The sequence below is a fragment of the Trachurus japonicus genome, chromosome 9, assembly GCF_045865225.1.
Source record: "Trachurus japonicus isolate A0001 chromosome 9, Traja_1.0".
Classification (NCBI taxonomy): domain Eukaryota; kingdom Metazoa; phylum Chordata; class Actinopteri; order Carangiformes; family Carangidae; genus Trachurus; species Trachurus japonicus.
Genome location: NC_140915.1, coordinates 8,488,261 through 8,508,785, shown reverse-complemented (window position 1 = coordinate 8,508,785; position 20,525 = coordinate 8,488,261). Strand labels below are relative to the sequence as shown.

The 20,525-nt window shown below is 39.9% G+C and overlaps 3 protein-coding genes and 1 long non-coding RNA gene across 5 annotated transcripts; all 4 read left to right on the top strand.

Annotated features, from left to right (window-relative positions):
* Positions 1-983: 983 nt before the first annotated feature.
* Positions 984-2,225, top strand: LOC146980928 (uncharacterized). Its single transcript, XR_015036633.1, has 3 exons — positions 984-1,078; positions 1,395-1,502; positions 1,653-2,225. It is a non-coding gene; the product is annotated as an uncharacterized LOC146980928 (long non-coding RNA).
* Positions 2,226-4,646: 2,421 nt separating this feature from the next.
* On the top strand, positions 4,647-7,540 carry LOC146980927 (natterin-3-like). 2 transcript variants are annotated; one of them, XM_085785841.1, is made up of 3 exons: positions 4,647-4,734; positions 5,537-5,621; positions 6,273-7,540. In XM_085785841.1, the coding sequence occupies exons 1-3, from the start codon at positions 4,684-4,686 to the stop codon at positions 7,520-7,522; spliced, it is 1,386 nt and encodes a 461-aa protein (XP_085641967.1). In that variant the 5' UTR covers positions 4,647-4,683; the 3' UTR covers positions 7,523-7,540. The 2 variants fall into 2 exon arrangements, with proteins under 2 accessions (XP_085641967.1, XP_085641966.1); XM_085785840.1 differs by having other exon boundaries at positions 6,270-7,540.
* A 3,044-nt stretch (positions 7,541-10,584) lies between these two features.
* Positions 10,585-12,236, top strand: LOC146980926 (natterin-3-like). The gene is made up of 2 exons (XM_085785833.1): positions 10,585-10,710; positions 10,988-12,236. The coding sequence occupies exons 1-2, from the start codon at positions 10,617-10,619 to the stop codon at positions 12,073-12,075; spliced, it is 1,182 nt and encodes a 393-aa protein (XP_085641959.1). The 5' UTR covers positions 10,585-10,616; the 3' UTR covers positions 12,076-12,236.
* Positions 12,237-14,834: 2,598 nt separating this feature from the next.
* Positions 14,835-19,330, top strand: LOC146980925 (natterin-3-like). Its single transcript, XM_085785832.1, has 4 exons — positions 14,835-14,921; positions 15,887-16,001; positions 16,573-17,216; positions 18,872-19,330. The coding sequence occupies exons 2-4, from the start codon at positions 15,887-15,889 to the stop codon at positions 19,322-19,324; spliced, it is 1,212 nt and encodes a 403-aa protein (XP_085641958.1). The 5' UTR covers positions 14,835-14,921; the 3' UTR covers positions 19,325-19,330.
* Positions 19,331-20,525: the final 1,195 nt, after the last annotated feature.

Here is a 20,525-nt window from a genome sequence, read left to right as displayed (position 1 = left end):
AGAAAAACAGTTGTATGGATGCAAAGAAGAGGAATCCTAAAGCGTTGCATGATCTGCTCCACCTGCAAAAGGCCCATGCACCTAAACGTTGTCTCCAAAGCTGATGGATATGTATGGTAAGAAACGTCATTGCTACGTTAATTTTATGCTCAGACATGTCCACTTTTCACATCCTGTCAACGGCTTCGGAGGAGGGAGGGGGAGATACATATGAATTCATATAAATATGTCCGGTTTTCATTGTTTTTTTTACGGGACCGCTGATGATGGTGTTTTGCAAAACTTACTACTGTACATTACTGTACATTGTTGTGTGGGCGCAAATGTCGGGGCAGCATTGCCTCATTAAAAACTGTCCAAGAGTGGGGCTACCCCATAGTGTGCACCATGAAGTTTTGAGTTGTGGCTGCAGGCCAGTGTGCAATTTAGAGACATGTCTGACCGGGATGGGGGGCTAGTAAAAAAAAAAAAAAAAAAGAATTAAGGAGGCACTGTCGTGCCGGCTCACCTGCAGCCCACTCAGGTGACAACTTGAGGAGCGCTCTGCTGTTTCTTCCTAGGATATTATTAATTGTTTATTCATGTAGCACATACCCTTATCCATAACGCATATGTAATGAATGACATCTGGTATGGGTATATCCCCACCCTGCTGTAGGCACAGATGTAATATTTTGTAATTATCAGTTACAATTAATAATTATTAACATTATTTTTCTTACTCAACCATTAGGTCTTGTGGCAGAAAAGGCCATCGCCAGAAGAGGAGATCTGTCAGAAGTGGATCGATCTTCTTCAACACTCGCAGGCCTCTCCGAAGCCATTTGGAGTTCATCTATCGGTTGGTGTTTTTTGCTAACATTACCCATTTTAATACCATAAATGCTGAGGTCCAAATTATTCATAGACTTCTGATTGCCTGTACATGATTTATGTTTTAATGTATAATTTTACTAAGATCAACCATTTCTGTCAAAGGTATTCTCAGGGATTGAGGCTGAGACAGATGGATATGATGGAGGATGGCATTGCCAGCAGCAGTCGCACTTTGACGAAGATGGCTTCCACTTTGAGAAAGGTGTTGTATCAGTGATATGAAAGGGATTTTAAGCTATAGTGCATAGGTTTTTGAGGTCATAACTTTGCCTCTATATATATAATATGTGTGCTGCATTCAAGTGGTGTCAGAAAAACAAGTTGCCAACCATTGCCCCTGTTTGAGTCTCCTCTTGTTTGCTACCCAACATTATTTCTTAAATCAGGAATAGTGCATAATTGGAGATCACAACTTACATTTGACATGTACGTGTGACAGAGTAAAATGTTTATTTATTTTAAAGCAGTAGAATATATTTTGTTGAACAAGCTCTAATATTGAATTTCTATCTCTCAAGGTCTGCATTACAGCCATTGACAAACTGAGACACCAGGGGAAATTGAAGATTGGTGGACGTCATTGCTTTGTGATGTTGGATGAAAGCAAATTCTCTCACAAGAGGAAAGTAAGTAGTGTGTACAAGTTATTTCTTTTGTAAATTATCCATTTGTTGTTTGTTTTTTGCAGTGTGAATTAAAAAAAAGTAATGAGCTGTTTTGAAAAGTGGCTTCCAAGAAAGCTTTTTTACTCCATCTGAAAATATTTGGTTTTGCAGTATAACAGAGGACGCTTTGGACCTGCCTGGCGCCGCACAAAAAAGTGGGTTTTGGGCTTACTTGAAGTTGGGCAAACATCAAGAAGACCCATACTGAAGGTGGTGAGAGGCCGTTCGAGAGAAGATCTCCTGCCAACCATAATACACCATGTGAGAGGAGGCTCACAGATTGTCTCTGATGAATGGCGAGCTTACCAGCGGGCACTTGGAGATATGGGATTTGACCATCACACAGTATGCCATAAAAGGCATTTTGTTGACCCAAACACTGGAGCCCACACTCAGCATTTGGAACGTGCGTGGCAGACGTTCAAGGTTGAAGTGTGGAGGCACCGTGGAAACCGTACCACAAAACTTTTGCAAGAACATTTAAAAGTGATTGAGTGGGAATACTGGTTGGGCAGGAATCATAGATTTCATATCATTGGCCGGCTCCTGCATGACATTCGTAAATATGCAATTCGTAACTGTTGAAAAATGAGGTACATCAGCTGATAAGAGTACCAAAATGTTGTGCCTCTGCCTACCTGTTTTATTTTGTATTTAAAACTTGTAGAGCGGAAAAAAATATTTTTTAAAGATGAACAAAGTAATATGCATTTTGTCTGATTTTGGTTTGGTAAGAGACTTGTTTTTTTATTGACCTATATTCTCTCCATAGGTCAACAAACCATTTTGTTTCTGCAAAATAAAGAGTTGCTTTAAACATCATTATGGTTGACTTACACTTTACTTACAGCCACCAAAATACTGCTCCTAAGTGATTATAATTGTGTTATAATGTCATACAATTGGTAATAACTTTATACAGTGTTGTCACTTTACTAAAAGCTCTTAAAGTCATCCTATAACATATTATTGATATTTATAAGGCATTACGCCCTTTCCGTAACCAAGCATTTAGTATCTGTTCTATGTTGAGCAGTTCTATGTGTGTCTTTACTACTGGCTAGAGTATGGATGGTTATAATATGATATGTGACCCAGGACTTCAGATTCTTCATTCAAACACTGTTGTCACTTTATATGCAGGTATAAAACATTATAAGTGCTTAATTTATAATACATTATGTCGACACTTGTAATACTTTATAAACCTTGGTATAAGTTATTATACATGATTATACACCATTATAATGACATGTATGAAGCATTATAAATGCATTATAACGTCTTATGCATGTGCTCCTAATGCATTATAAACTAGACCTTCATAGAAAGTGTTACCAGATAATGTCTATCAAAATGAGCAAAATCACATTTTCCAGCTCATCACACAGTTGTAGTTGCAGCACTGTAGTTGTAGTGTAAAGTCCTGATATATTGCCCACTCATCCACCCACACAGGCGTCACCTTTTTTGCAATAAATCTTCACTTCCTGAAGGTTGTAATGTTAAGTTAATGTTGAAGCTGTTTTATGGAGTTTCAGTAATTTCAGAGGCTGCAGGTCATTGTGCTGTCAGACTGTGTTGTTGTTACTATATAATATGTCTGATTGTCTATTAGGCTACCCAAATAGATGATGTTGGTTAAATGACATGTAAAGCCTAAACAAGATGTTTAACCATCTTCATAAGGTTCTCTGTACAATCACGTTTCAGTTTTGAGCCACTCATTAGAAACATATCATAAATTACAGTAACACAAGAAGAAGATGATCTTGGCTTTTCATTAAATTTGATATTTTCTTCTATCTATTAGGCAGTTTTGACTGGTTAGTCATTTTGTGTTCAATTTCTAAATTGTTTCCTACTGTCTTGTTGTTTTGTTATGAGTTTTTATGACCAGTTTTGCCTTCTAGTTTACTGGTGATCCCTTTTTATTACAGCCTGTCTGGTTTAGTAGGCTATTTTATTATTTTATCATCTTTATCTTTGATTTTCAGTTTTGAGTAAGTCCTTGATATAAATTGACGAGATTCATGACTGAAATAACAAATAGCATCTAAATGATTGACTGATTGATACCAACACTTGTATCCTCCTATTGTCTTATCAGAATTTGTTGGTTTGTATTTGATCCCTTACCTTTATCTGGCTGATGACCTTTAATACATCTAAATCAGCTTCACCTCTTTGGTTCAGACTGAAATTACTGATGATCAAATATCTGAAAAACTAAGTAGCATTTCCCATCAGCCTCTGCTGCATTTCTGTGTTTCTAGCTGGTTAACATCTTAGCATGCTAACACACTAATCAAATATTCTTGTGCATCTATTTACTATTTGTAAAACCTTTTAATTTTTGCAGTTTAGCATTAGCTTCCGGTGGTAGCTTAACATGAATATAGGAAAACTGCTGGGAAACTTTATGTGGTATGTGGTCATTGATTAAGTTCTATTGAAAGTGTTATCAAGCAACACGTGAGTTTATTTTATAGGGGCAAAGTGCTGTATAGTATTTTTTTATTAGGTGAACAGTCCAGCCTTTGTCTCATCTTCCTGTAGTTTATAAAGGGCTATTCCTCGCTCTTAAGGAAGTAGAGATTTGTTTACATATAGATTTTATCATTTATGATCATGTTTTGTCTCTCCAAATGTCTGAGAGACTAAGGGGCAACATTCAGTTCAGTTGTATCATGGTCAGTATAAAAAACACAAATTAGAAGTAGAAATATATCTGGCAAGTCAGAAAAATGTTGACTTTAGACTTTATGTATAAAAGAAAGATTCACGTTTCTCAATTTCTTACGATCATCTGGTTTCTTCCCGATGACGCGCAGTTGATGAAGGTTTTACTTGAATGAATCTTCATTCACTCATCATTTGAATATTCTCAATAAAGCTTGATTTAGTCACATGGAGCATTGATTGTTGTGATTTATATGACTTTACCAATTCTTTATTCCTTTCCACTTATCCTTTTCCTCTATGTTTGGAGCCACTGACCCATATCTGTGTTTTGTATCTTGTTGGCAGACTGACAAACAGATAACAAAGGGTTCAAAAACGTGACCTAACAGAAATTTAGGGATTAATGGTTAATTTCTGACTCAAAGTGAAACCATTTACCAACCACAGCCGTATATATATGGAGCAAACTGTAGCTGGACAATGTGAAGCTGAAGCTGAAGCTAAGATGGTGAGTGAGTTTCTTTTTATTTAAAAGGTTTACAGAATGCAATCAAAATGTAAACCAGTGGTAGTGCAATTATTATAATTATATGTTTTGAAATTGAAAATTTTAAATAGATTATATTTATGGTTGGTTCTGTTTTGTTGAGAATTTAATCATTTTAACCAACAGTTTACCACAATCCATTAAATTAAAAAAGCAAATATTTAACAGTAATCTTTAACATTTGACTCTTTGTTATTTTAGATAAGTCAAATAAGTCAAATAACACTTACTAAGAAGTTAATAATACTTTGAAAGTTTCCTTATATTGAATCTAATGTAACTTTCCTTGAATCTAAAGCTGATTTTGCTACCACATGAATCAAACGGATGTAAATGTTTTGTATGTATAGTCGACATGTAAGTAGCTTCGCACATGAGCCACTGAATTTTTCACCAGTGCCGCTTTAAACATTTTTTTTTTTTTTTTTTTTTTACAAATCTAGGGATAATCTTTTGTTGTTAATGTTAATGACATAGGATTTTCAACACAATAAACATAATGTAATATAAAATGAGTGGGAAAAAGCAGTTATGTAAAGCAAACATTGGCATAAGAGGTAATGATAACATAACAAAAGTTTAGCAATAATACATAAAATAAATTATATATAGAATTATATATAAAAAATTATATAAATAAGTAAAGAGAAAAAAAACAGAAAGAAAGAAAACAAAACAGACATGTTATGTGCCACCAGCATGAGGAAAACAGAATTTGGTCAGGGAATAACTGTTTGTTTGTTTGTTTCATGTGATTTTCCAGGTGAAACAGTTGTTGCTGTCAGTCCTGCTGGCTCTGTCCTTGGCCTGTCTACTGGACAGTGTGAACAGCACAGAGGAGGGAAATGGTAAATTCTGATAATTAATTCCTCTTATTGATAAATCACCACCAGCCAATAACTTTTAGTTGTTTATGGCTAGACTAGATGGACATTTTGCATTTGTCATCCCAAACTGCTACAGAGGCAACAGAAAAAAGAATAAAAGAGCAAATTTTGAGAAATAACAAACACATTTAAATGATATTGAAACTAAAACCTGAAAGCCATAAAAGAAAAGATAAAACCAGACCTGATCAAGATTGGGTGAAAAATATTGCAAAGATGTCGCCAGAGTGAGTAGACTGACTGTGTTCAACAAATGTTCTTTGTTTCAGGACTGATTACCTAGAAAGTTAATGATATTCGTCAACAGCAATTTTACTTGTATAGATGTGAACAAGCATTAGCAATGGCAGTGTAATGTTTTTTTTCTTTTACTTTTTACTTATATCATGTATTTGATTCATGTATTTAAATCAGTGTAATACTTTTGATACACCTACACTATGCATGTTAGCTAACATGCTACACTAAGATGGTGAACATGGTAATCAAATGTTAGAACTAGTAGATAGTAGCTGCTAGCAGACATTCTGAGATTAGGCCTACATCAAGTCATAAAACATATCCAGTCCACTTTCCATTGTCTCACCTCACCTCCATCATCCTTTTAAGCAGGCCCATACCTGGTCCCAGACCTGGATGCAAACCTGAATCCAAACCTGGGCCCAGAGCTGGACCCAGACCTGGATGCCAACATGGACCCAGAGCTGGACCCAGAGCTGGACCCAGAGCTGGACCCAGAGCTGGACCCAGAGCTGGACCCAGAGCTGGACCCAGAGCTGGACCCAGAGCTGGGCGAAAGGATTCTTGAGCTCAGTGCTAATGACTCCATGCTACCAGAAGAAGCTATTCCGCTTTCACCACTGGTGCTTGCGAGCAGGAACAGTCAACCTCAGCCTCCTAACTTTGTAGGCACTAAAATGGAGTGGTCAACCGTGCGAGGTCATATTCCTCAAGGTGCTGTATCAATATACAATCATTATACTGGTCGTTATGACTATGTTTGCAAATACAAGTGTGAGGCTGGCTTCTACAACCCTAATTTTGGTTCTTACTGCTATTATCCCTACAAAAAAAGAGAGTACCGCGGCTCTCCATTTGAGATCCTGACGAATAAAGATAACTTTGAGTTTCTTGAGTGGAAACATAGTTCCTTTGGTCGAATGCCTGCAAATTCTATCGCGACTTGTACTTGGGGGGGCATTTATGTAGGGAAGAACAGGTATGGTCTTGGGAAGGTACAACCAGCAAGAAAGGCCTTCTTCCTTCCCTGGAGAGGCTGGTCGTATTGGTACAGGCGGGGGTATGAAGTCCTGACCATGAACAGAGGTGTGAGGAGTGAGCACATATCTGACTTCAAGTATAATATTCCAGCCAGTAATATCTTCCAGTATCCCCCAGAGACCATGGGAATCTCTTCCATCACCAACCATGGATGCAAGGAAGCTGAAAAACAAGTCAGTCTTTCAAAGACAAGCTCGGTACAGCACAGTTGGGAAATTGGTTTTTCTATCTCTCTGGGTGCCACCATGAAGACCCCTTTCCCCTCTGTCACCAAGGCTGGAATTGAGTTAGGTGCTGAACTTGAATTTGGGTTTTCACATGGGAAAGTCACAACAAAAGAAATCACACACTCTGTTTCTGTGAAGGTCTCTGTTCCATCCAACCACTACTGCAAAGCTCGCATGGTGGGACACAGGTACAGGGCTGACATCCCGTTTACAGCCTTACTTACCCGCATCTATTACAACGGAGTGACCCAAAAGACCACCGTAACTGGGACGTACCATGGCGTTCTTATTGGAGAAATTGGTGCTGTAGCGGATCGCTGCACACCTGTAGCATATGCCAGCCCTTGCCCGTGAAATCAAGGTGTCAGGATGTGTTTTTGAAGTCGTGACAACTGTGCCAAAAAAGATTATGAACTTAATGTTTATAGTTTTAAATACCTTACCTTTGACCTTAAATACCATTAACCTGTGTGAGAAATTCAAGATTGCACATGTTATTTCTAAGAATGGTGATGAAATGTGATCCGTTAAAAAAAGATTTGTACAAAAAGAAACTGTGAAACTGAAAAAATAAAAAGAAATGTTGATGTTACACAAAAACACTATGAAAAAAGAGCTGTACTTCTTGACCCTAATGTGAGCCCATATTGTTTGCCTTCTAATTGGATTCCACTTTCATGCTCCAGACTTATGAAATAAACTACATCAAAGTTTCTGATAACATTGGACCAGTTTTGAAATATGCTTGTATCTTTTAAAATGTGAATGTTTTTTTTTCTTTTTTGCCATGTAAAGGTTTATAAAGGTAAAGATTTTTTCTACTGTATTATCGCTGAGAAAATAAATAAACTCTCTTTGTTTCCTGTCTAGCGTCTACTATTAATTAAGTATGGTTGCCCCAGGAGCTCGGCACACTTTTGTTTGATGTATTTCGATCATTTTAACTTTAAAAGTCACAAAGCATTGTAGAACAAGTGCATCCTAACTGGATTCATCACTTCTTCATGTCTCCCTGGAAGCACTTTGGCTGGAAGCACTCTGTTGTGTTGAGCATATTTGCAGCACATGAGAGGTTTTCTTAATTTGTGTATGTTTTTCTTTATTGGCATGCATTTCATTAAGCTGCATTTCCTCAAGCTCTCATGAGCACTGTAATGAAAGCCTCATAACCTTAAATAGACCTGCTTGTATTGAGCAACAATACTGCACACAGTTCAGTTCAGTAAGAGCTGTGCTGCAGTATCTAATAAATCCAGCAGATGGCACTAAAGGATTGTAGATTGTAGGTGGCATGACGGTGCCAAGCTCACTACCTGCTTCAGATTTAGGAAAGATCAAATGTAGATCATGAAACCAATCATAAAAATGATCCTTGAAAAACTTCATACATACAAATTTAAATAATAAATACAGACAACAGTTTTTGAAAGTTTCAGAAAATTCTATGTGGAGCTGCTGTGAACACAAACTGACTGAGCTATAATCCTTTGAGGTGGAGTATTCATTCACAGATTGGCTTAATGTGAAGAGTCTCACTCATTACAAGGCATTGGCACTTCATTAGAAGCACTGACAAGTAGTGCTGTGAGTGCCTGATACACAGCAGCTCATTGATATGATGATAATTTGGAGGACAGAGCTAACTGATAAGTTGTCTCCTTATCAGTCTGTTTTCTTTTACGTGTTAATAATCCTGAATCTTATCCTGGATTTATCTGCACTCATTTCATAAGCGGTCGAGGGATCAATGTGAACACAACAGCAGGGTTGTATAAAGAAAAAGATGCAAAGACTGTCCTCCTGAAGAATAAAACAAGCCCATAGGTTATTTGTGCAGCCGGTAACTATGACCCATTGGTATATTTTGTTGCCAGGTGACACCTAGTGGCCGTTATAAATATGACAGGAGCAAAGTGAAAGAACAGTGAAATGAGAGGTTGTGGTGAATGGAGGGGTCAACAAAACAAAAGAGTTTAGGTGTTCAATTTAAATGTGAAACAAGCAGCTTATACCAATTAATCTTTATCAAATGTCCAATTAATGATACCACAGTCATTCCCATATTCATAATGATCAGTATCAGCTTTGGTGTGGACTGCTATTCCTGATCAACAGGATTAAAACGTCTGATGCATCCTATTTAACTGGGTCACGCCCTAATGAGTTATTTGCAACAAATATGTCTTTAACAGTTAAAAAAAAACCCCACTTAAGCAGCTTTAGTGTGCTTCAATGTGGATTGAGTCCAAACATTTCCAGCTCAGACAGGATGTTGTTTTACACAACGGTTTCAAAGTAAGAAACAACTAAATGCAAGTTCAATTGCAAATTCCACAGTTGCATTCAAACACAGATAACTCAAACTCCATCTTCTGGCTCTAACTAAAGACATCCACCTTTTCTTTCATATTGGTATTATAACAGATTTCTTGACCGCAGACTCCACCTCTATGCCGATGACACCCATTTATTTCTTTTCCCCCTTTCCCTCCATACTAGCCTGTTTATGTAGACTACTTCCTAGTCACCATGACACTTCAAATATTCCAATGGATTCCTCTTTAAAGGTGCAACATGGCAGTTGATCTGCTCTCAATGTAGAAGAGAAGAGCTCAATCTAAGCTATTGAGAACACAAAATTTGTAGCTACACATTTGTCCGGCTACACACTGCTGCATGGACTGATCTTTGCAGGACATATTGGCAGATCAAGATTTCTAGATTTCTTGCCTATTTCTGTCAACAGAGAATGAATAGCTGATCTATTTGTTCAAATAGATTCATAACCATTACATTCAAGCAACAAAATGTCATCAAAAACCGTGAAAGCATCCCAGGACTCTGCACCATCTCCACCACTGTCCTCTTCAGCTGTCAACCAACCTGCTGCACCAGTTTGTGTTTATTGGTCAAAGTCAGATCCCAAACAGTGGGAAAGTGCAGAGTGTGTTTTATGGTTCAGTCATAAACTGGTGTATATAACACAGGAGGTGACGGGAGGTGGACTCAGTGGGGGAGCGACTGTCAAGGGTGAGTGCTGCTTCGTCTCTTTTCACCATCAGCCAGTCAGACTCAGGATAATCAACAATGATCAAGATCAATACCTGATGATAGTGTTATTCTTATGTTATATATGATATTAGTATCTAATATTTCCACATTAAAGTGTTCAATGTCCCTGGTTATTTAGATGTGCACTCTGTTCTATGTTGTACTTATGGTACTCACCCAGTACCAATTAATCAAGATATTGATTTAACTGAACTTAATTGAACTTAAACATTAACCATTACTTTGGCATATCTGGTGTCTGGATGACAATAGATTGGAATACTTGTAATGACTAAAGAACAGATCCTTTTCTCAGGAGCATAACAAATGTACAAATATATTGATTTATATCTCGTTTGAAGCTTTGTGACTGAAACCCCTTGTTTTTGGTTTCCAGATGAAGGTGTCGGTGTTGCTGCTTTCGGCCCTGCTGGCTCTGGCCTCGGCCAGTTTGCAGGATATCGTGAAGAAGAGCTCACAGTTCAGAAAAGGTCAGCACTGCCTCTGTTTCATACTTTAGTTCTGGAGTTGATGTTTTAAAGACATACATTGATGAAGGTGTGACAGTGGTGGTCCTGTCACTATGCCTCCAATTGATCATGTGCCCTGGCTACTTGGCCTAAGGGATGTCCCTTTGGGTGACTGGCAAGCACGCGTGACTCTTACCCGGGAGGTGTGGGTTCAATCCCCCCCCCGGGCCCTCTTCACCTTGCCACAAAGGGTACTCGATGGTTTAATATGTAAACTTTCTGTGTGTATCTTTTACAGTGTCCTTACTGAACCCAGAGCTTAAGGACCTGGAGCCCAGACCCACTGGTAACGCTGTGGCATCCGGTCCTCTGATTCCTGCACCGCTGGAGCAGCAACAGGATCTTCCTTCATCCTTCATGTTCGCCGACAATGTGAACCTGGAGTGGCTGAACTGGAACGGCTCTGTGCCCAACGGAGCCGTGTCCATCTACAACGGCTACACCGAGCGCACCGACTACGTCTGCAAGTACAAGTGTGAGGCCGGCTTCTACAACCCCAGCCTGGGCCCATATTGCCGCTACCCCTACGGAGACCGTGAGTACTACGCCCCGGAGTTTCAGATCCTCGCCAACAAAGACAACTTCGAATTCCTGGAGTGGAAGGAAGGTTCCTACGGTTCAGTGCCGCAGCATTCGGTCAGGGCCTGCCAAGGTGTCAATATCTACGTTGGGAAGAACAAGTACGGTCTTGGGAAGGTTGTCCCTGAGCACGAGGCCTTCTTCCTGCCCTGGGAGGGTGATGAGTACTGGTACAAGAGCTACCAGGTCTTGACCATCAACAGAGACGCCTACACCCAGCACATTTCTGACGTCAAGTACGCCATTGACGATGTTGCCATCTTCCAGTACCCTCCCGAGACCATGCAAATCTCTGGGGTCACCAACAACGAGTGCCAGGCGGTGACGAAGACGGTCACCATCTCAAAGACCACAGACGTGGAGACCACATGGAGCATCGGCCGGGCCACCATGCTGGGCATCACGGGCAGCATCACAGCTAAGATCCCCCTCATCGGCTCAGGAGGCATCGAGCTGGGCGGAGAGAAGACGCTGCAGTTCAACAGAGGAACTACGGTGGTGGAGTCGCTCAGCCACTCCGTGTCCGTCGAGCTAACCGTCCCGCCGAACCACTACTGCAGAGTCCGCATGGAGGGACGCAAGATCAAAGCCGACATCCCCTACACGGCTCGCCTCAGCCGCACCTACCGCAACGGAGAGACCCAGTGGACGTCCATCGCCGGGACCTACGACGGAGTTCAGATCGGAGAAGTCCGGGCGGTGGTGGATCGCTGTGAGCCTGTGGCCGATGCCCAGCCCTGCCCATGACGGGTCAACGGAAAACTTCAGCTGATGTTCAACAATATTGTAAACAAATAAATGATTTGTGACAATAAAAACAACAGTAGAAAACATCTGATATACTATCGGCTGCTTCTGAAAGTAAAACAACACATTCAAAATAAAATAAAAAAACATGGCACTTTAAACTTCTCTTTTCTTTTGTTGTCTCTCTCTTTTTGTTGTTTTAACAGTCATGTATTTTCATTCACAACACTTTTTAAGAATATGAAAATAATAACTGAAAGAATAATTGTAATTTTTTCTGAAAAGCAAAACATATATAGCAGATTTTATCAACACTGAGATACAATTACAGTGATATACACTGATATAGATCAAACTTTACAATTACAATAAATATCCAATGGAAAAGTCTTGTGTAAACTTGTGTGCAAACACAAATATCTGTGATAACTTCTTTGTGTCACACACTTCCTGTTATTTACTGCTTCTCTCCTGTCTGGAGGTTATGTCCTCAGAAAACTAGTGTGCAACCATGCATCTCCTTTGACAATCAAAATAATAATCAACTACAAATGAGTTTAATCTTCAGTTTTTCACATTTGCATTGTTGCCTTGTGATTCCTTTGCACTGAAACATCCAAACTCGAACATTAATATGAATGAGAATAAAAGCTAGTTTTTCTCTTTCTCAAGTTGGAAAATACTGTATAAACTGATACATTCCCACTTATATTTTATATTTCCAAGTCTGAGCCTGAATGATGATGTCTGAATCTCTTCATGAATGTCTCTGTACATTTCCCCTCAGGTCAGATTTGCATTTGATGATGAGACTTTTTGTTGTTTTATTTCACTGTTCACTTCATGTTGGACAAATCGCTGCTTCTGTGAATTAAATAAAGAAGAGAAATACTGTTTCCTCTCAGCTGGAGAGACAGTACTCAGTCACTGTATATAAATCTGAATAATTCACTTCTTTGCAACATAAATAACGTGAAGTTCTTGCAGGGACTGCACAGAGCTGCAGGCTGCAGCAGCTGAAGGCAGTGACAGTGCACTTCTGTCAGTGTAAATGACCTTTTGCACGGCCTCGTTTTCACAGAGTCCTCATTCAAGCCTCAAATAAATAAATTGATAATAAGTGTCTGTCTCAAGGACGCGCACAGATGGCCGTGACATCAGCGATTTTCAATGATAGGGCCTGTGCATGCAGAACAATGTCCGTGCTTCTCCTTCGGGTTTTAATCTTGGCAGCCGGCGACGTTACGCAACCAGAGGCCGTCTTAATCAATGACCCACTATTACAGGAGATCTCAATCGCTTTGTTCCCAGTCTGAGCTTATCTGAACATACAGTATCTTGTCATTGATGGAGACGGAGCCCAGAGCACTTTGGACATCATGCGATTCGTCTGCTGCTCCCCTGATAGACGCAGGACGACGGTAAAATCCTGGCAAACTTATTTATGAAGCACTTTTAACAGTGATCATCGTCATATCTTCAGGAAGAGGAGGGGGGGATCGATAAAGAAGCCCGTTATCATTATCACCACAGGCGCATGTGTCCCATGTCAAGGACGGAGCAGCAGGTCTCATTGGTGGCTTTCACCCAAGTATCTGGAGCTGGTTCAGGTCTGACAGAGACCTGAGTCCACAGCCAAACTGGATTTAATATTAAAGTCTAACTTGTTTTCATAAACCACATAAATCAATCATTTCCAGCGTGATTGAGTTCAATAATGAGGCAATAATTATAGATAACACATGTCAAAGATCCATAAACTTAAACTTTAAGATGTTTTATTACATCCATAATCAAAACAATTTTATTTTTTTATAACTGTAGTTTCTTCTTTATTCAGATTTAGTTGATACTTTTACTTATGTAACGTTGCAGTAGCTACAAAGCTATTTGTTTCTGACCCTGTATGTATAATGTCCACAGGAAGGACATCTGAAGGGCCCTGAACCCCATGTTGAGAACCACTGGTGTGTAGTCGACAATTCAAACAACAGAATCTTTTCAGAAATGTAAAAACTGCCCCAGTTGCACAGCTGCTGGTCTTTTAAAAAAGTCTCCAAAATGTGAACTTTTACAGCTTTATTTTAAACAATGCCATTTTGCCTAAGATTATCAATACAATTTCAGTCATTAGCACAAGAAAAGAGACTGTTATCTCAAATTATCTGAACTAAATCGGCCAGTTTGTTCATACAAAGCAACAACATGCAGAGAAAGACACATGTGATGGAGTTGTTCATTAAATGAATCTGAACAAAGGTCTTCGAAAATAGAAAGTCTTTATTGTCATTGTGCATTAGCAATATAATAGTTGGAGACTGTGCTCTGTTGGAGTATTAATGAGGATTACGATTACGAGCTCACTGTTGTGAATCCAGATTGTGCAGCTGAGAAAACTTATCAGTTTCCTTACTCTCTGTTGGTGTCCTTGAACGCGCCCTGACATTAGAGGACAGTGTTTGTGTAGCACAGGATTTCCTACAGAGACAAAAGGTCCCTGAAGTAGACACGGGTCAAACATGTCCTGTTCAGTTCATGTTCAACCTCAAACCTGTTAATTGGTAAAAATGTAATGTCAGTAGCTTCATGTGTTGTTATTTAAACATCAGCAGCAGGAGAGTGAATCTTAGTGTAAACGCTGGGTTAGTGGGAGAGAAGCTGCTGCAGCTCACGCTCCTGTTTATTGGGGGGAGGAAGAGGAGGAGGAGGGAGGAGGAGGAGGAGGAGGAGGAGGAGGAGGAGGAGGAGGAGGAGGAGGGAGGAGGGGGGAGGCAACAGGTGAGGAGGGAGGTTTTAAAGCTGAGCTCACAGAGCAGGAAGCGTCACTGCAGGAGGAACCTGTCGAGGTAAAAACTGCTTCTGTACATCTGAATGAATGAGCATGAACTCCGGATCATTTCACTGTCTAATTGTTGTCTGATACAAAACTGATCAATAATCAATAATAAATGGATCTAAAATATGTAATACATCTGAAATCATTAAGGAAACATAGCTAAGGTGAATGATTCTGTCTATTAGCCTATTGTGTTGTTTGATGACTTTTTGCTTTTTGTATATTGATTAAAGAAATTACAAAATTCTGCATTCAATTTAATTAAAATACTCGACTGGAAATTTTGTTTCTTTACCACAAACTTTTGTTTTTTAATACTGTGAAATAACTATCAAAACTCTTTGATCACAAAAACTTTTAAACTTGTTTTTAAAGCAAAATTTCACAATATCTGCTCTTTATTGGCCTCTACAGACGATCAGCTGGAAATACAACATTCACAGAATAAATACCTCACGGAAGTAAAGCTGATTTTAGCTTAGCTTAGCTTCATGTTTACATTTTTTAAACACATTTTTAAACTTTATTTTGATTTTGAAATTTGAGATGTTATATTTAAACTTTAAATTTCAAATTTCAATTTGATGAATCATGTCTCACAATCTATCCACACTGATTGCATCATTAACTAATTATAACTAAATAAAAAATTTGCAATTTTTAGTTTTGCAAATATGTAGGCCTAAATTATATTTGCAAACTGCTACATATTTAGAAAGAACAGTTGTGAAAAGAACAAAAAGATAAAATAATTTATATATATTATATTGTATATTGTCTTTTTATGTATTCTAAGAATATGTTTTATCAATTAATTGATAAATTTGGGGGGGGGGGGGGGGGTTTCAAAGCTTTTATATTTGACCAATTAACTCAGTAAAAACCTTTAAAAGTAAATACAAACATAAGATAGGATAAAAACTTTGCAGCTTTTCTACAAAATAAATCCGCTGATATTGGCCGTTGTTATTCCAGATGAGGTGGTGTGTCGCTGTCGTCCTGGCGCTGCTGCAGCTCTGCAGCCCGACGCTGCAGTCCGACCCTCTGCTCTACGTCTCCCAGCTGCAGGACGGCCAAGAGAAACCCGGCAGTAAGTCGTCAGTCACCTTAGCATACAACTGAAGATTTAGAGAGTTCAAGTCCAAAATTAAAGCAGAAGTAAGCGATCCGGTCCTTTTGGCTAACTTCTTGTCAGCCAATGGAGTTAGCAGTCCCCGCCCTCGTCATGGATCTATTGGTCCTCGTCCCTACGTCACCACATTCACGCGCATCCCTTGGCTGCACACACAGAGAGGACCGCCCCTTTATGCCGTTCTCTCTCCTCATTGGATAAAGGTTGTAGGATACAAGGAAAGTTTTCTCCTCGGCTTACAGCAGAGCAGAGTGACTGACAGACCCGTGTTTCAGACCAAACACTCAATGGAAGTGATTGCCGTCGGAAGATAGAACTATTTAAGACTTATATTAACACAAATATTCCGCTTACTTCTGCTTTAATAAGAGATTGACCAGTTGGATGTCTACATTTTGATCTACCCATGAGAAGATGTTGTTCCAGATCTTAATTTTGGTCAGGAACTCTTCTACGTTATGATGTTGATCTAAAAATATAATGTTTCTACCTAAAACCAGAGCTTATTTCTTTCTGTCGTGTCGTGTAGAGCCGTGGCTCAACCCCGAACTGGAAGATGTCGTCCCCTCCCGGGAAGTCGCCAACAAACCTCCCGTGGTGACCGACATCCCAGAAGAGTCCGACGTGACCTCGCACTCCTTCCCCATGTTCGGCGAACATGTCAACCTCAAATGGGTCACGTGGAACGGCTCGCTCCCGGACGGCGCCGTCGCCATCTTCAACGGCTACGCCGAGCGCACGGACTACGTGTGCAAGGTCAACTGCGAGTCCGGTTTCTACACGGCGAGCAAAGGGAGCTTCTGCCGGTATCCCTACGCCGACAGCGAGTACGCGTCCTCCAAGTTCGAGGTGCTGGTCAACGTGGACCGCTTCGAGTTCCTGCAGTGGGTCGAGGATTCGTACGGATCGGTGCCGCAGTTCGCCGTCAAGACCTGCCCCGAGTCCGACATCTACGTGGGGAAGAACAAGTACGGCCTCGGCAAAGTGGTGACGCAACACGAGGCCTTCTTCCTGCCGTGGGAGGGCGACGAGTACTGGTACAAGAGCTACCAGGTGCTGGCCGTCAACCGGGACGCGTACACGCAGCACATCTCCCACGTGGAGTACGCCGTCGACCAGATGGAGCTGTTCCACCACCCGCCCGAGGCCCTGAAGCTCACCAAGGTCACCAACCTCTAATATTTTTGTCAATTTAAAGCAGAAGTAAGCGATCCGGTCGTTTTGGCTAATGCTGCGTTCCAGGCAGGTTTTTTGTTTTCATGTCACAACTTACGACTTTGTAGCGTTCCAGGCAACCCACTCGTGTTTCTCCGACCTGTTTTACCTGTGAAAGTCACTATTACGGCCACTCGTAACTTCCGACCCGTGAACTCGTACCAGATCGAACTGGTACGAGTTCACAGGTCGGAAAAACACGAGTTATGGGTTGCCTTGAACGCACCATAACTTCTTGTCAGCCGATGGAGTTAGCAGCCCCCGCCCTCGTCATGGATCTATTGGTCCTCGTCCCTACGTCACCACATTCAGGCGCATCCCTTGGCTGCACACACAGAGAGGACCGCCCCTTCATGCCGTTCTCTCTCCTCATTGGATAAAGGTTGTAGGATACAAGGAAAGTTTTCTCCTCGGCTTACAGCAGAGCAGAGTGACTGACTGACCCGTGTTTCGGTCCAAACACTCTATGTAAGTGATTGCTGTCGGAAGATATAACTACTTAAGACTTATATTAACGCAAAAATATCGCTTACTTCTGCTTTAATTTTGTTTATTTTCATTATTATAATTTTTTATGGATTTTATGGTGAGTGTGAAGTAGGGATGTCACAATTACTTGTTTTCACAATTAATCGCGGTATTAAACGTCACAATTACAGTAATTGATCGCAAAGATTACTAAATACTGTCACTTTACAACAAAAATATTATGTATGAACCATGTCAGCAGATGTGGCGCCAAAGTAAAGTTAAATGCACAGATACTGGTCCATTTATCTAACATAACATTGAATTGGTAGGAATTTAAATGCTAGAGTGTCATTTGTAATAAAAAAAAGATTAAAATTAACTTAAACATTTGGTATCGATGACAATTAATGACTTTAATTAAACACTTCCCCTGGTGGATTAATAATTGGTCATATTTTAATAGATATTTAAAATATTTTATAATTAGTAATGTATATTTACTAGGGCTGGGACGATATGCTTTTCTCCCGATTCGATTCTTCTACAACTTTTTGGATGGCGATTCGATTTAAATTGCGATTCTACGATATTGCCGATTCTCTCGATTTTTAGTCTGCATTTTTAACATTTATCTGCACACAAACACTGTAGGAGACTATAAATTAACATACTCCATTATAAAGTGAACTTAAACCCTTTTCAAAACCTGGACTCTCTGTATGTAAAAAAGGCGAACAAATGCACATTGCACAATATAAAAAAAAAGTAAAAAAAAAAAAAATCGATTTTTGAAAAAAAATATCGATATAAAAATCGTCAAAAAAGATATCGCGATACATATGTGAATCGATTTTTTCTCCCACCCCTAATATTTGAACTATATTTGATTTTACACATTAATAGTGTTGTGAAATTAATTAATGCATAATAATCGTGATAATCGTAACACCGTGATTATTTCTCTGACAATAATCGTACCAAAAAAATCTATTATCGTGATTCGTGACATCCCTAAGTGTGAAGCATTGGTGTTTCTAGATGTTCCTGAGTTTCAAGATGTTCTTGTGCTGTACGTGCAGCTGTGTGTGTGTAAAGTAAAAAGTAAAATCCAATAAAAACCATTCAAATACCAGGTCACCAACCTGGAGTGCAGAGATGTGGAGAAGACGGTGACGCTGGAGAAGACGACGGCGGTGGAGAAGAGCTGGGACATCGGCAGAGAGACGCGCAACGGCTCGGTCTCCACCATGAAGGCCAAGCTGCCCGTCCTCGGCCCGGGGACGGTGGACTTCACCGAGGAGCAGACGGTGACCTTCTCCGAGGGCACCACCGTGTCCGAGGCCATCGGCCACTCCGTGTCCGTGCGGCTGCTCGTCCCGCCCAACCACTCGTGCGCCGTCAGGATGGACGGCAGGAAGATGACGGCCGACATCCCCTTCACGGGACGGCTGAGCAGGACCAACCACGACGGAGACACGCACTGGACGCGCGTCACCGGCACCTACGACGGCGTGAGCGTCGGCGAGATCAACGCCGTGGTGGAGAGATGCGTGCCGGTGCCGGACGCCGAGCCCTGCCCCCCGACTCAGGACTGACGACCAGTCTGAGCAATGTCACTTCTACCGTACATCTCATAGAGCAGAAACAAAAAAATGTTATGAAAAACTGTCTTCCACATGAAATACAATAAAAACATTCATTGAGTTTCTTTGTTTTTTTGTGTTTTTTTCATTGAAATATTTCAGGCCAAATTCAAAATAATTTTTTGTTTTTACAACTACAAAGACACGGCATCAATTACATTAACGTGTAAATAAAAATAAACTTATGTGTATTTTACAGTTCTGTTCAAATTCTGAGTTTGAAAAGAGATACCAAAAAGATTTTTAAAAAAGTACAACTTTTAATACAGTAAATTGTCAAACTTAGAAAATTGTCTAAATTGAGTCTATATGTTTTACTATACTGTTTTCTTGTCTGTAACAACATCTATTGCACGTCTGTCCGTCCTGGGTGAGGGATCCCTCCTCTGTTGCTCACCCTGAGGTTTCTCCGATTTTTCCCTGTTAAAAGGGTTTTCCATGGAGTTTTTCCTCAGTCGATGTGAGGGTCTAAGGACAGAGGATGTTGTTACGATGCCATGTAAAGCCCTTTGAGACAAACTGTTTGTAAAAACGGGCTATACAAATAAAATTGCCTTGCCTTGCCTTGCCTATATATGAAACCACTTGTTGAATGCATGTTTTTATTCTATTATTTTCTATCCACATGCATCACAATAAAGCTTTGTCTCTCCTGTAGATTATAATGCAACATAACATCTATCTATCTATCTATCTATCTATCTATCTATCTATCTATCTATCTATCTATCTATCTGATCAATATAACATTTCATAGGGTGATATTGTTGTATTTTTCAGGATATATCTTGAAAATGACAAGATATATTTACAACAAAAGTATATATATAGTAATTAAACAAAAAAAAAGATAAACAAAGTTAGAAAGATGATACAAGTACTGCAGGTAAAACATGGAAAATAAAAATATAAAAGTAAGTAAAGATGTGTCGAAGAATATGACTGAAAATATGCAGGATGTAACGCTGCAGAAAACGTTTAATATATATTAATAAATAGATAAATGAAGTCTTTATCTAAGTGAACAGCTGTGGAAGTGTGGTCTTCCCTCAGCTGCAGTTCTCGGTCTGACCTGTAGGTGGCGGTGCAGCAGCAGCAGAGAGACCGTGTTGTCTTGGCAACTCTCTTTGACTGATGACGTAACGGAGACGCC